The sequence below is a fragment of the Heptranchias perlo genome, chromosome 1 (assembly GCF_035084215.1).
Source record: "Heptranchias perlo isolate sHepPer1 chromosome 1, sHepPer1.hap1, whole genome shotgun sequence".
Taxonomy (NCBI): Eukaryota; Metazoa; Chordata; class Chondrichthyes; order Hexanchiformes; family Hexanchidae; genus Heptranchias; species Heptranchias perlo.
This window is the reverse complement of record NC_090325.1, coordinates 62,899,277-62,915,654: the sequence shown is the minus strand read 5'-3', so window position 1 is coordinate 62,915,654 and position 16,378 is coordinate 62,899,277. Positions and strand designations below refer to the sequence as shown.

The 16,378-nt window shown below is 46.6% G+C and overlaps 1 protein-coding gene across 2 annotated transcripts in view; it reads right to left on the bottom strand.

Moving 5' to 3' along the window:
• LOC137322691 (integrin alpha-2-like) overlaps window positions 1-16,378 on the bottom strand; it is a 191,588-nt gene that overhangs the window by 41,112 nt on the left and 134,098 nt on the right. For both annotated transcript variants that reach the window (XM_067985645.1, XM_067985638.1), the window contains exons 16-19: window positions 12,768-12,931; window positions 11,246-11,397; window positions 10,875-10,985; window positions 10,698-10,783 (exon numbers count right to left, since the gene is read on the bottom strand). In XM_067985645.1, coding sequence (XP_067841746.1) covers window positions 10,698-10,783; window positions 10,875-10,985; window positions 11,246-11,397; window positions 12,768-12,931 — 513 coding nt within the window. The remainder of the gene's footprint in view (window positions 1-10,697; window positions 10,784-10,874; window positions 10,986-11,245; window positions 11,398-12,767; window positions 12,932-16,378) is intronic.

The window sequence follows — 16,378 nt, the reverse complement described above, 5'->3', positions numbered from 1 at the left end:
AAGAAATATAAAGGAAGACTTTGAGAGAAGAACAGTCTCTTCTTCACACCACTCGGCAGTCACAAGGGACGCAAAAAGAGGACATCGTGGACTGAAGAGCTGATCAATCTTCAGGCCCAAAAGCCTTGGTTTAAAGGTTGTATATATATTAATGATTTGCCTGATGTGGGAATGAATTGTTAAGTCATTGCATAATAACATTGCGAATTATTAAGTGTAGAACAGGATTTTTTAGAGGAAAGTCATATATATCGTTTGAATTTGCTTCATGAATGCTCGTATGAATGGTAACATCATTAAATAATTACTTTTATTTAACAAAACTATTGTGAGTGAGGGGGACTTCCTTTGCTTGACTATTCATCCAGTGTCCAAGAATTACACAAAATAAGGAATTCCCTACAACATTAAGTAATTTGTCAGAACTTTAATCCCAGTCAGTAATATCGCTAAAATAGTTTCAGCCAGCAACAAGAAGAAAATTGGTTTGTCACAGCTTTCTACTGTGCTGTTTGTTTTTTAAATTTGTTTTGGAGAAGTGGGTTACATGAGCAAGGCAGTATTTATTGCTCATCCCTAATTACCTTGAGCACATTAAAAAGTCGCATAGTTTGGGACAGGACTCACATGTAGGCCAGATTAGATAGGGGTGGCAAGTCCCTTCCCTGAAGGACATTAGTGAATCAGTAGGTTTCTACCACAATCCAATAGTCTTCAAGGTAATTCTATCTGGCACTGGCCCACAAACTACCAGATTTATTGAATATAATTTCATAACTTGCCATGGTGGGATTTAAACTCACAACCTCTGTATTGCTAGTCCAATATCATATCCATAAAGTTACTCTACTGAATCAGTTTGTAAGCAATTAGATTTTACATTTTTGGTTCCAAATGTGGGATAATTTTTTTATTGAATGGATTTTTGAGGTACAATTCCATATCCAGATCTCTAAACCTACATTTTTTTTTATTCGTTCATGGGATGTGGGCGTCGCTGGCGAGGCCAGCATTTATTGCCCATCCCTAATTGCCCTTGAGAAGGTGGTGGTGAGCCGCCTTCTTGAACCGCTGCAGTCCGTGTGGTGACGGTTCTCCCACAGTGCTGTTAGGAAGGGAGTTCCAGGATTTTGACCCAGCGACGATAAAGGAACGGCGATATATTTCCAAGTCGGGATGGTGTGTGACTTGGAGGGGAACGTGCAGGTGGTGTTGTTCCCATGTGCCTGCTGCTCTTGTCCTTCTAGGTGGTAGAGGTCGCGGGTTTGGGAGGTGCTGTCGAAGAAGCCTTGGCAAGTTGCTGCAGTGCATCCTGTGGATGGTACACACTGCAGCCACTGTGCGCCGGTGGTGAAGGGAGTGAATGTTTAGGGTGGTGGATGGGGTGACAATCAAGCGGGCTGCTTTATCTTGGATGGTGTCGAGCTTCTTGAGTGTTGTTGGAGCTGCACTCATCCAGGCAAGTGGAGAGTATTCCATCACACTCCTGACTTGTGCCTTATAGATGGTGGAAAGGCTTTGGGGAGTCAGGAGATGAGTCACTCGCCACAGAATACCCAGCCTCTGACCTGCTCTCATAGCCACAGTATTTATATGGCTGGTCCAGTTAAGTTTCTGGTCAATGGTGACCCCCAGGATGTTGATGGTGGGGAATTCGGCGATGGTAATGCCGTTGAATGTCAAGGGGAGGTGGTTAGACTCTCTCTTGTTGGAGATGATGTGGAGATGCCGGTGATGGACTGGGGTTGACAATTGTAAACAATTTTACAACACCAAGTTATAGTCCAGCAATTTTATTTTAAATTCACAAGCTTTCGGAGATTTTCTCCTTCCTCAGGCAAATGTTTCAAGAGCTCCTTGAAGCCTACGCATTTATACATATTGAACAATACATGGTGTTTACAGACTGCCCCTGCAACTGCCCGTTGCCAAGGCAATCACCGTGTTCAGACAGAGAGGTGTCACCTGCAGAACCCCCGAATACACATTCAACAAAAAAACAAACAGGGAAAAAAAACAGAGAAAAAAAAACACAGAGAGAGGCAGAAACATCCGGAAGGCAGAGAGAGCCAGCAAATGACCCATTATATTAAAAACAGATAACATTTGTTCGCTGGTGGGGTAACGTGTAGCGTGACATGAACCCAAGATCCCGGTTGAGGCCGTCCTCATGGGTGCGGAACTTGGCTATCAATTTCTGCTCGACGATTTTGCGTTGTCGTGTGTCTCGAAGGCCGCCTTGGAGTACGCTTACCCGAAGGTCGGTGGATGAATGTCCATGACTGCTGAAGTGTTCCCCGACTGGGAGGGAACCCTCCTGTTTGGCGATTGTTGCGCGGTGTCCGTTCATCCGTTGTCGCAGCGTCTGCATGGTCTCGCCAATGTACCATGCTCTGGGGCATCCTTTCCTGCAACGTATGAGGTAGACAACGTTGGCCGAGTCACAGGAGTATGAACCATGCACCTGGTGGGTGGTGTCATCTCGTGTGATGGTGGTATCTGTGTCGATGATCTGGCATGTCTTGCAGAGGTTACCGTGGCAGGGTTGTGTGGCGTCGTGGACGCTGTTCTCTTGAAAGCTAGGTAGTTTGCTGCGAACGATGGTCTGTTTGAGGTTGGGTGGCTGTTTAAAGGCGAGTAGTGGAGGTGTGGGGATGGCCATAGCGAGGTGTTTGTCCTCATTGATGACATGTTGAAGGCTGCGGAGAACATGGCGTAGTTTCTCCGCTCCGGGGAAGTACTGGACGACAAAGGGTACTCTGTTGGTTGCGTCCCGTGTTAGTCTCCTGAGGAGGTCTATGCGATTTTTTGCTGTGGCCCGTCGGAACTGTCGATCGATGAGTCGAGCGTCATATCCCGTTCTTACTAGGGCGTCTTTCAGCGTCTGTAGGTGTCCATCGCGTTCCTCCTCGTCTGAGCAGACCCTGTGTATTCGCAGGGCCTGTCCATAGGGGATGGCCTCTTTGACGTGGTTAGGGTGGAAGCTGGAAAAGTGGAGCATCGTGAGGTTGTCCGTGGGCTTGCGGTAGAGTGAGGTGCTGAGGTGCCCGTCTTTGATGGAGATTCGTGTGTCCAAGAAAGAAACTGATTCTGAGGAGTAGTCCATGGTGAGCTTGATGGTGGGATGGAACTTGTTGATGTTATCGTGTAGTCTCTTTAGTGATTCCTTGCCGTGGGTCCATAGAAAGAAAATGTCGTCGATGTATCTGGTGTATAGTGTTGGTTGGAGGTCTTGTGCAGTGAAGAAGTCCTGCTCGAACTTGTGCATGAAAATGTTGGCATATTGGGGTGCGAATTTGGTCCCCATGGCTGTTCCGTGTGTTTGGGTAAAGAACTGGTTATCGAAGGTGAAGACATTGTGATCCAGGATGAAGCGGATGAGTTGTAGGATGGCTTCCGGAGATTGGCTGTTGTTGGTGTTGAGTATTGATGCTGTCGCAGCGATGCCGTCATCGTGGGGGATACTGGTGTATAGTGCCGAGACGTCCATCGTGGTGAGAAGTGTTCCTGGTTCAACTGGTCCGTGGGTACTGAGTTTTTGTAGGAAGTCTGTAGTGTCACGACAGAAGCTGGGGGTTCCCTGTACGATGGGTTTCAGGATGCCCTCGATGTATCCAGAGAGGTTCTCACACAGGGTTCCGTTGCCTGATACGATGGGACGTCCGGGTGTGTTGGCTTTGTGTATCTTTGGGAGGCAGTAGAAGTCTCCCACGCGGGGATTACGTGGGATGAGAATGCGTAGGATGCTTTGAAGGTCTGGATCGAAGGTCTTGATCAGTTTGTTGAGCTGGTGGGTGTGTTCTTTGGTCGGATCTGCGGGTAACCGTCTGTAGTGTTCCTGGTTGTCCAGTTGTCGGTATGCTTCTTTGCAATAGTCTGTTCTGTTCTGTATGACTATGGCTCCTCCTTTGTCCGCTGGTTTGATGACGATGTTGCGGTTGGTCTTGAGAGCGTTGATGGCGTTGCGTTGTGCTCGGGTGACATTCTGGACTGTCTTCTGAGTGCGGCTGATGAATCTGGCATTGACGCATTTCCTGACAGCTTGAGCATACATGTCCAGCTGAGGGCAGCGACCCTCCGGAGGAGTCCAGTTTGACTCTTTCCTCTTCGGTTGCTGTACCGCGGATCCCTCTGTCTGCTGTTCCGGATCGTCGATTGTCTCATTGGGTTCGCTGCTGAAATCTTGGGGTTTGTGGTAGAATTCCCGGAGCTTCATTCTCCTGATGAATTCCTCTGTGTCCGCCGCGAGACTAGTGGGGTCCATTTTGGTAGTGGGGCAGAAATTGAGCCCTCGGCTGAGAACTTCGATTTCGTCTGGTTGAAGGGTGTGGTCGGATAAATTGACAATAGACTTCCCTGTGGTTGCAACCGTGGTACCAGGGGAAGCTTGGTCGTTGCTGGTGGTGATGCCGAGTTTCTCAAGCTTCCTGCTCTTGGTTTTCATGTAGGCAGCGTAGTTCCGTTGCCTCGTCTGTTTGGCGGTATAACGTAGCTGGTCTGCTGTGTCCTGAGTACAGGTTGAGAGTATGGACTCTATCTTGGTTTCGAGGTTGTGGCGTCTGCTGTAGAGTTGGTGTATGAGATGGTTGCGGAGTGTGCGAGAGGTACGGCGGCAGAGTCTCTCAGCGTAATCCGAGTTGTATGTGGACTTGAGTGGGTTCGTGATCTGGAGTCCTTTCGGGATCTTGTCTGCTTTCTTGCAGCTCTGTAAAAACTTGATGTCTGTGTCTAAATGCGCGATCTTCTTGGATATCCTTTCCACTGTGAGCCGGCAGTTTGTGGTGTCGATGGTAGTCATGATGTGGAGATGCCGGTGATGGACTGGGGTTGACAATTGTAAACAATTTTACAACACCAAGTTATAGTCCAGCAATTTTATTTTAAATTCACAAGCTTTCGGAGATTTTCTCCTTCCTCAGGCAAATGTTTCAAGAGCTCCTTGAAGCCTACGCATTTATACATATTGAACAATACATGGTGTTTACAGACTGCCCCTGCAACTGCCCGTTGCCAAGGCAATCACCGTGTTCAGACAGAGAGGACGGGCACCTCAGCACCTCACTCTACCGCAAGCCCACGGACAACCTCACGATGCTCCACTTTTCCAGCTTCCACCCTAACCACGTCAAAGAGGCCATCCCCTATGGACAGGCCCTGCGAATACACAGGGTCTGCTCAGACGAGGAGGAACGCGATGGACACCTACAGACGCTGAAAGACGCCCTAGTAAGAACGGGATATGACGCTCGACTCATCGATCGACAGTTCCGACGGGCCACAGCAAAAAATCGCATAGACCTCCTCAGGAGACTAACACGGGACGCAACCAACAGAGTACCCTTTGTCGTCCAGTACTTCCCCGGAGCGGAGAAACTACGCCATGTTCTCCGCAGCCTTCAACATGTCATCAATGAGGACAAACACCTCGCTATGGCCATCCCCACACCTCCACTACTCGCCTTTAAACAGCCACCCAACCTCAAACAGACCATCGTTCGCAGCAAACTACCTAGCTTTCAAGAGAACAGCGTCCACGACGCCACACAACCCTGCCACGGTAACCTCTGCAAGACATGCCAGATCATCGACACAGATACCACCATCACACGAGATGACACCACCCACCAGGTGCATGGTTCATACTCCTGTGACTCGGCCAACGTTGTCTACCTCATACGTTGCAGGAAAGGATGCCCCAGAGCATGGTACATTGGCGAGACCATGCAGACGCTGCGACAACGGATGAACGGACACCGCGCAACAATCGCCAAACAGGAGGGTTCCCTCCCAGTCGGGGAACTTCAGCAGTCATGGACATTCATCCACCGACCTTCGGGTAAGCGTACTCCAAGGCGGCCTTCGAGACACACGACAACGGAAAATCGTCGAGCAGAAATTGATAGCCAAGTTCCGCACCCATGAGGACGGCCTCAACCGGGATCTTGGGTTCATGTCACGCTACACGTTACCCCACCAGCGAACAAATGTTATCTGTTTTTAATATAATGGGTCATTTGCTGGCTCTCTCTGCCTTCCGGATGTTTCTGCCTCTCTCTGTTTTTTTTTCTCTGTTTTTTTTCCCTGTTTGTTTTTTTGTTGAATGTGTATTCGGGGGTTCTGCAGGTGACACCTCTCTGTCTGAACACGGTGATTGCCTTGGCAACGGGCAGTTGCAGGGGCAGTCTGTAAACACCATGTATTGTTCAATATGTATAAATGCGTAGGCTTCAAGGAGCTCTTGAAACATTTGCCTGAGGAAGGAGAAAATCTCCGAAAGCTTGTGAATTTAAAATAAAATTGCTGGACTATAACTTGGTGTTGTAAAATTGTTTACAATTGTCAACCCCAGTCCATCACCGGCATCTCCACATCATGACTACCATCGACACCACAAACTGCCGGCTCACAGTGGAAAGGATATCCAAGAAGATCGCGCATTTAGACACAGACATCAAGTTTTTACAGAGCTGCAAGAAAGCAGACAAGATCCCGAAAGGACTCCAGATCACGAACCCACTCAAGTCCACATACAACTCGGATTACGCTGAGAGACTCTGCCGCCGTACCTCTCGCACACTCCGCAACCATCTCATACACCAACTCTACAGCAGACGCCACAACCTCGAAACCAAGATAGAGTCCATACTCTCAACCTGTACTCAGGACACAGCAGACCAGCTACGTTATACCGCCAAACAGACGAGGCAACGGAACTACGCTGCCTACATGAAAACCAAGAGCAGGAAGCTTGAGAAACTCGGCATCACCACCAGCAACGACCAAGCTTCCCCTGGTACCACGGTTGCAACCACAGGGAAGTCTATTGTCAATTTATCCGACCACACCCTTCAACCAGACGAAATCGAAGTTCTCAGCCGAGGGCTCAATTTCTGCCCCACTACCAAAATGGACCCCACTAGTCTCGCGGCGGACACAGAGGAATTCATCAGGAGAATGAGGCTCCGGGAATTCTACCACAAACCCCAAGATTTCAGCAGCGAACCCAATGAGACAATCGACGATCCGGAACAGCAGACAGAGGGATCCGCGGTACAGCAACCGAAGAGGAAAGAGTCAAACTGGACTCCTCCGGAGGGTCGCTGCCCTCAGCTGGACATGTATGCTCAAGCTGTCAGGAAATGCGTCAATGCCAGATTCATCAGCCGCACTCAGAAGACAGTCCAGAATGTCACCCGAGCACAACGCAACGCCATCAACGCTCTCAAGACCAACCGCAACATCGTCATCAAACCAGCGGACAAAGGAGGAGCCATAGTCATACAGAACAGAACAGACTATTGCAAAGAAGCATACCGACAACTGGACAACCAGGAACACTACAGACGGTTACCCGCAGATCCGACCAAAGAACACACCCACCAGCTCAACAAACTGATCAAGACCTTCGATCCAGACCTTCAAAGCATCCTACGCATTCTCATCCCACGTAATCCCCGCGTGGGAGACTTCTACTGCCTCCCAAAGATACACAAAGCCAACACACCCGGACGTCCCATCGTATCAGGCAACGGAACCCTGTGTGAGAACCTCTCTGGATACATCGAGGGCATCCTGAAACCCATCGTACAGGGAACCCCCAGCTTCTGTCGTGACACTACAGACTTCCTACAAAAACTCAGTACCCACGGACCAGTTGAACCAGGAACACTTCTCACCACGATGGACGTCTCGGCACTATACACCAGTATCCCCCACGATGACGGCATCGCTGCGACAGCATCAATACTCAACACCAACAACAGCCAATCTCCGGAAGCCATCCTACAACTCATCCGCTTCATCCTGGATCACAATGTCTTCACCTTCGATAACCAGTTCTTTACCCAAACACACGGAACAGCCATGGGGACCAAATTCGCACCCCAATATGCCAACATTTTCATGCACAAGTTCGAGCAGGACTTCTTCACTGCACAAGACCTCCAACCAACACTATACACCAGATACATCGACGACATTTTCTTTCTATGGACCCACGGCAAGGAATCACTAAAGAGACTACACGATAACATCAACAAGTTCCATCCCACCATCAAGCTCACCATGGACTACTCCTCAGAATCAGTTTCTTTCTTGGACACACGAATCTCCATCAAAGACGGGCACCTCAGCACCTCACTCTACCGCAAGCCCACGGACAACCTCACGATGCTCCACTTTTCCAGCTTCCACCCTAACCACGTCAAAGAGGCCATCCCCTATGGACAGGCCCTGCGAATACACAGGGTCTGCTCAGACGAGGAGGAACGCGATGGACACCTACAGACGCTGAAAGACGCCCTAGTAAGAACGGGATATGACGCTCGACTCATCGATCGACAGTTCCGACGGGCCACAGCAAAAAATCGCATAGACCTCCTCAGGAGACTAACACGGGACGCAACCAACAGAGTACCCTTTGTCGTCCAGTACTTCCCCGGAGCGGAGAAACTACGCCATGTTCTCCGCAGCCTTCAACATGTCATCAATGAGGACAAACACCTCGCTATGGCCATCCCCACACCTCCACTACTCGCCTTTAAACAGCCACCCAACCTCAAACAGACCATCGTTCGCAGCAAACTACCTAGCTTTCAAGAGAACAGCGTCCACGACGCCACACAACCCTGCCACGGTAACCTCTGCAAGACATGCCAGATCATCGACACAGATACCACCATCACACGAGATGACACCACCCACCAGGTGCATGGTTCATACTCCTGTGACTCGGCCAACGTTGTCTACCTCATACGTTGCAGGAAAGGATGCCCCAGAGCATGGTACATTGGCGAGACCATGCAGACGCTGCGACAACGGATGAACGGACACCGCGCAACAATCGCCAAACAGGAGGGTTCCCTCCCAGTCGGGGAACACTTCAGCAGTCATGGACATTCATCCACCGACCTTCGGGTAAGCGTACTCCAAGGCGGCCTTCGAGACACACGACAACGCAAAATCGTCGAGCAGAAATTGATAGCCAAGTTCCGCACCCATGAGGACGGCCTCAACCGGGATCTTGGGTTCATGTCACGCTACACGTTACCCCACCAGCGAACAAATGTTATCTGTTTTTAATATAATGGGTCATTTGCTGGCTCTCTCTGCCTTCCGGATGTTTCTGCCTCTCTCTGTGTTTTTTTTTCTCTGTTTTTTTTCCCTGTTTGTTTTTTTGTTGAATGTGTATTCGGGGGTTCTGCAGGTGACACCTCTCTGTCTGAACACGGTGATTGCCTTGGCAACGGGCAGTTGCAGGGGCAGTCTGTAAACACCATGTATTGTTCAATATGTATAAATGCGTAGGCTTCAAGGAGCTCTTGAAACATTTGCCTGAGGAAGGAGAAAATCTCCGAAAGCTTGTGAATTTAAAATAAAATTGCTGGACTATAACTTGGTGTTGTAAAATTGTTTACAATTGTTGGAGATGGTCATTGCCTGGCATTTGTCTGGCGCGAATGTTACTTGCCACTTATGAGCCCAAGCCTGGATGTTGTCCAGGTCTTGCTGCAAGCGGGCTTGGACTGCTTCATTATTTGAGGGGTTGCGAATGGAATTGAACACTGTGCAATCATCAGCGAACATCCCCATTTCTGACCTTATGATGGAGGGAAGCTATTTTGTGAATTTTTTTTAAGAGACTGGTGTTTTTGTGGTTCTGCCAGAAAATTAATTTTATGAACAATTTAATATTTTTCAATCGAGGGTTATGACCAACTATATTAAAACCTATGAAGTACTGCTATAGACCCATTGTTTTTTTTAAAGAAAACAAAAACTGGCCAACTTCAGGAAGATACGAGCCAGCCATGCTAACAGATTACTGTTTCTACATTTAAAAACAGAGAATAGCGAGGAATCATCCTCTAACAATCTTCAATGTCTCAAAAATTCCTCATGCGGCACTAATTAAAATGAGTTAAAATTAACTTGATGTTAATGAGTGAGAAATTAGCATACAAGGCACACTTTTTAGTACCACAGGAACACTTATTCACTGCCGCAAAGCACAAAAAATAAGGGCTGAGACCCATGACGCTGGGTCTCTGTCGCCTCTACATGGGCCCAAGTTTTCTGAGAATTCCTGTGCCTGTACATGGCTAACAGCAGTAATTTAAGAGGTAAGAGGGGACATTCCCAGCTTATTTTCCTGTTTGTTCATCAGCCAGTGCTCATTTTGAGGGATGCCCAGAAGGAGCTGATCGAAGGATCGGGGTGTGTTAGGCAGAAGTCACACAGATCCCAGAAGTAAAATCCTTTATTTTCCATTAGTTCAGGGATCAGTGCTGGGGACCTTCTGGCTGCAAAGTTTAGAGTGTTCAGGGCCTGCAGCAATGAAGGATGACTGTGCTTCCAGGTACTAGGTCTGTCAGGAGATGGGCCTGCATCGTTGGAGCTTCTGGGCCATGCAAATGACGTGAATCTCCAAATACAAAAAGATTCAAGTTACAGGGTCGATGCCCTTTGGATACGTTGTGCCTGACTAGTATCCAAAGGAAAATCATCCTTGCAAAGTTTAGAGTGCTCAGCACTGATGAATTTGGGAACATAAGGGACCCTTAACACAATCAGTGGGAAAGAACATGTTGGCCCTACCAAACCAAAATTGTGATCTTTGTTTCTCAATAAATGCTCTATTAATTGAAGTAGGCTAATAGGTTCAATTAATTAAAATATAGATGGTTACGTTTTCCCACCTGTTGCTTGGTATAATTGAATGTACTTTAATTGCAAGATCTGTTATGCATTCTTCATCTTCACCACAGTCTTTGGAGAATGGAATCTGCGTAAACAGTTTGAATGGAATATTAAATTACATACATAAACAATTCAGTATTTAATAAAACCAATCTATGGTATCTCCTTGAACTTACAAAAAACTCCCTGGATCTTGCTGTGTAGGCATCAAGAGAAGGACCAGCTTCAATATTTTGTGGACCAAAGTCTAAACGTAGACCAATTGGGTTAACAATATCTCCTGTGTCCTAGTTAAGAGAGAATTACAGCCATAATTGAAACACAACATCTAGAATTATATGGAATATACAATGAAATTATAGAAATAAACATGCCTGATGCAAAAGCTATTGTCATTGTTAGTAAAAATATAGGCTTGCTATAAAGTTGTTTTACAATACAACTATGCACTTGAAACCATGTTTAGCTCTTGCCAAGCCAGTCATAGTAATCAACGGAGTGTAAAATTTTCCACCATTTATAACAAATAATTTAGCTTCATACTTACTTGGACATAAAAGCCAAGTTCATTGCATTTTAGCGTGTTATCAACTATAATATCCTTTCGTATTTCTCGGTCATGGTTTGCTTGAAACAATCCTCGTGAACTAACACGAGATGACTTGAGATCTGCATCCAATGTTGCACTGTACCTAATGTCTGGAGAGTTTAAAAAGGATTATTTCAATCAGATATTTCAGTCTTCAAAATCTTTGAGATTTTTCATCTATTTTATAAACTAAAACTATGTAATCAAATGAGGGAACTGCTAGGAAGAACAATAAAAAAGTGTAGTTTATTAGGAATTGATACCACATATGGACATCTAATGAATTGATTATGTTACCGTAATATAACTATTATGTTATCAAGAAATTAAAAAGAAATGTAAAACTTGGCTTGGCAAGCACTGCTTCTTGCTGCTTTGGCTAACAGCACAGACAATTTAATGGTACAGAAAGTCATAATTGTTCTTCATGCATTGAGCAGTAAGAATGAGTAACTGTTCTTGGATAGGACACTCATCAGGTAACATAATATTCTGTTCAACAGTATTGTTAAAAGCTTACAGACTCAGTATGTCCATGATGATTCACGTTTGAGTGTCCATTTCAACTGGGATCTGAGTCTAGAACATTGTCAGGGAGCAAAAATATTAGATACCAAAGTACTAGGTTGCTTTTTGCGAACCTAGGTCACTTGTCAAGTATTCCTCTTTAAATGAAGATCTTCACTATATAGGGTGGGTTTATCTCTGCGCCACCACCTAAGAGTTTATGTTGGAATCCTTGTGATACTGTATCTGACTTAGTCCTTACTGTGTATAGGGTCCCACATGATAGCCAGTCACTCCAGTTTTGACTGGGGTTAGGCACAATCATATAAAACCTTTAGGGTCAATTTTAACTTAGGGCGAGAGTGCGGCGTAAGGGGGCTTGGGTGGGTGGGAAGTGCCCATGCTGGCACTGGCACACGGTCCGGGCCATTTTAACTCCCGGGTCTAATTACTATTTTGGAGCTTGGTTTAGTGGTTCCTAAAGGAACCAACCAGGGCCATTAACTGTTCACCCAGCTAGGTTGTGAGTTCTTGCTGAAAAATAAGTTGTAAATAAGAATAAAATAAAATCTATAAATGTATAGGCCCTGAAATTCTGCTGGGGTTGTCCCATACTCCTGTCGTAACTCTGGCAGGAGATTGGTGGAACCTCTCCAAAAAATGGTGGAAGTTCGGCTGGAGTTATGACTGAAGATTGAAACAACCCCAGTGGAATTTCAGGGCCATACTGCTTTTGACTGTCAATGTAAATCTTTTGTAAACAATTTTACAACACCAAGTTATAGTCCAGCAATTTTATTTTAAATTCACAAGCTTTCGGAGGCTACCTCCTTCCTCAGGTGAACGATGTGGAAATGAAATCCTCGAATGTAAATCTTGGCAATGTAAAATTATATATTTGATTTTCACACTCTATATGGCACTTTACATAAAAAAGGCAAAAAAAAAATTGGTAAAATTCAATGATCCTTACTGATTGATGATCCAGGTTTTTCAGGTTTTACTGTAGCTTGAAAACATATTTTGATTTGGCCACAAATTTGATTCTTTCCATTGACCACACAAGTTTTGTTCAAAATGGACAGTTTTGTTGGCTCGAATATCACTGTAACACTTACATTTGCAATGCTTCGTGACCTGAAAAAAGAAATAACAACACTGTAGTTACACACTGGGCATAATTTTAACAAGATGGTGGGAACTTAGCAGGCGGGGGTGGGGGGGGGGGGTTGTGAAGGGGTGAACAGTTGCATTGGAAACCCGGAAAAAGTTTCTGTGCATTGGCTTAACCCACCCGTTCTTGGGGGTTAAAATTTACCCCATTGAGTCTATCAATACTTAAATGATAATGAAGCACAAATTGATTTAAAGCAAGTACAGTTACACATTGACATCAAGGCACCAAGGAGCCCTAGTAAAATTGAAGACATGGGAATCAGGGGGAAAACTCTCCAGTGGCTGGAGTCATACTTAGCACAAAGGAAGATGGTAGTGGTTGTTGGAGGCCAATCATCTCAGTCCCAGGATATTGCTGCAGGAGTTCCTCAGGGCAGTGTCCTAGGCCCAACCATCTTCAGCTGTTTCATCAATGGTCTTGCCTCCATCATAAAGTCAGAAATGGGGATGTTCACTGATGATTGCACAGTGTTCAGTTCCATTTGCAACCACTCAGATAGTGAAATGATCCGTGCCCGCATGCTGATAAATGGCAAGTAACATTTGCGCCAGACAAGTGCCAGGCAATGACCATCTCCAACAAGAGAGAGTCCAACCACCTCCCCTTGACATTCAACGACATTACCATTGCTGAATCCCCCACCATCAACATCCTGGGGGTCACCATTGACAAGAAACTTAACTGGACCAGCCATATAAATATTGTGGCTACAAGAGTAGGTCAGAGGCTGGGTATTCTGTGGAGAGTGACTCACCTCCTGACTCCCCAAAGCCTTTCTACCATCTACAAGGCACAAGTCAGGAGTGTGATGGAATACTCTCCACTTGCCTGGATGAGTGCAGCTCCAACAACACTCAAGAAGCTCGACACCATCCAGGACAAAGCAGCCTGCTTGATTGGCATCCCATCCATCACCCTAAACATTCACTCCCTTCACCACCAGTGCACTGTGGCTGCAGTGTGTATCATCTACAGGATGCACTGCAGCAACTCGCCAAGGCTTCTTCGACAGCACCTCCCAAACCCGCAACCTCTACCACCTAGAAGGACAATGCAGCAGGCACATGGGAACAACACCACCTGCACGTTCCCCACCGAGTTACGCATCATCCCGACTTGGAAATATATCGCCGTTCCTTCATCGTCACTGGGTCAAAATCCTGGAACTCCCTACCTAACAGCACTGTGGGAGAATCTTCACCACACGGACTGCAGCAGTTCAAGAAGGCGGCTCACCACTGTCTTCTCAAGGGCAATTAGGGATGGGCAATAAATGCTGGCATTGCCAGCGATGCCCACATCCCATGAATGAATAAAAAAAAGAAAAGCTAAACTATCTACCTATGCAATCGGTTTCCTCAGAATCTGAGTTTATAGTCCACACACCAATGGATTAGACTTAAGTCATCCAAAATAATCACAAACAGCAACTACTAGACATGGTGACCGAAGGATGATGTGATTTTTCCCCTTATCCCCATGCAAATTTTAAAAAATTGTTCTCAGTATATGGGCAGTGTTGACAAGGCCAGAATTATTGTCCATTCCTAATTGCCCTTAAAATGTGGTGGTGCGCTTTCTCCTTGAACTGCTGTAGTCCTTGTGATTATGTTGCTCCCACAATGGTGTTAGATAGGGAATTTCAGGATATTGACCCAGCGACAATGAAGGAAATATGATAAATGTCCACATCAGGATGGTGTGTGACTTGATTGGAAACTTAGAGGTGCTGGTGCTCCCACGACTTTGTTACTCTTGTACTTTTCAGGTTGCAGGGAAGGGAAGTGCTGTTGAAGTAATCTTCTTGCTGCAGTGCATTCTGCAGACCCGATTTTGTCTTCACAAGGACTGTGTGGTGGTCACTTCTACCAATACTATTGCCGACAGAAATGTCTGCGACCATAGGTTGGTGAGGACGAGATCAAGTATATTACTTCCTTGTATTGGTTCCCTCACTACCTGATGCTGGTATCAGTCCGGCAGCTATGTCCTTCAGGACTTGGCCAGCTCAGTCAGTGGCGATACTACCGAGCTACTCTTGGTGATTGATGTTGAAGTCCCCCACCTGGAGTACATTGTGTTTCCCTCAGAGCTTCCTCCAAGTGATGATCAACAGAGAAGAGGATTGATTCATTAGCTGAGGGGGGGGGGGGGTGGGGAGGGAGTAGTAAGTAATGATCAGCAGGAGGTTTCCTTGATCTTGTTTGACCTGAAGTCATGAGATCTCAAAGAACCCAGATCAATGTTGAAGATTCCCAGGGCCAAACCCACCTGACTGTATACCATTGCACCCCTGCCTCTGGTGGGCCCATCCTACCATTGTGACAAGGTATACCCAGGGTTGGTAATGGAGCAGTCTGGGATGTTGCCTAATAGATATAATTCCTTAACTATGTCAAGCTGTTGGTTGATTAATCTATTGGACACCTTTTACAACTTAGGCACCAGCCCCCAGATGTTAGTGAGGAGGACTCCACATGGTTGATTGGGCTGAGATTGCCTTAATCTTATCCTGATACAATATCTAGGTACTTTTGAGAAAGGCCGTCATGAGGAATGGTGATGATGACTTTACAGTGTGCAGATAATTTCCCATGTATATTTAAAATGTTGATTGCTTTGTAACATTTTATTGTAAAATGCATTAAAAATCTTATGTCTGGTTCTGTTTATGGTAAAATTCATTGTGACAAGGCATACCCAGGGTTGGTTATGGAGCAACATTTGGTTACAATACCTGTTGTTCTGTCTGTAGCTGGTGCTGTGATAACTGCAATGCAGGCCCCGATATTAGCGGGGAGGCGGAGTGGCAGCGGGGGGCGATTGGGTAACCCGGCCAGTAAAATCCGTCCGTTCCCCACGCGATCGCAGGTAAATTGGAGCCACTTAATATGGTTTCTGGGTTTGCCATTGGAAACCTGCGCAGTGGGCGGACTGCGCACCCGCATCACAGGCTGTCGGCTGGAGGAGCTCTATTTAAAGGGACAGTCCTCCAATGGCTGCTACTGGAGCAAACCCCCAAATAACACAATGGAGCAGCACAGGGGGAAAGGCTGCTCCTAGATTCAGTGATGCCTCACTCCTACTGGATGGGGTGAGGAGGAGGAGGGATGTCTTTTACCCGGCGGACAGGAGGAAGTGGCCTGCCTCTGCCACCAAGAAGGCCTGGCTCGAGGTGGCAGAGGAGGTCACCAGCAGCAGTAACATCTCCCGCACCTGGATCCAATGCAGGAAGTGTTTCAAAGGCCTAACTAGGTCAGCCAAAGTGAGTACACTTACTCATTCTCCTACATTCTGTCTTCCACATCACTGCCCCCACCCCCCAACTCATTCTGCACTGCCAACACTACTCTATCACTTCACTCTTCACACCCACTCAAAGCTCATCCTCAACTTACCTGCACTTT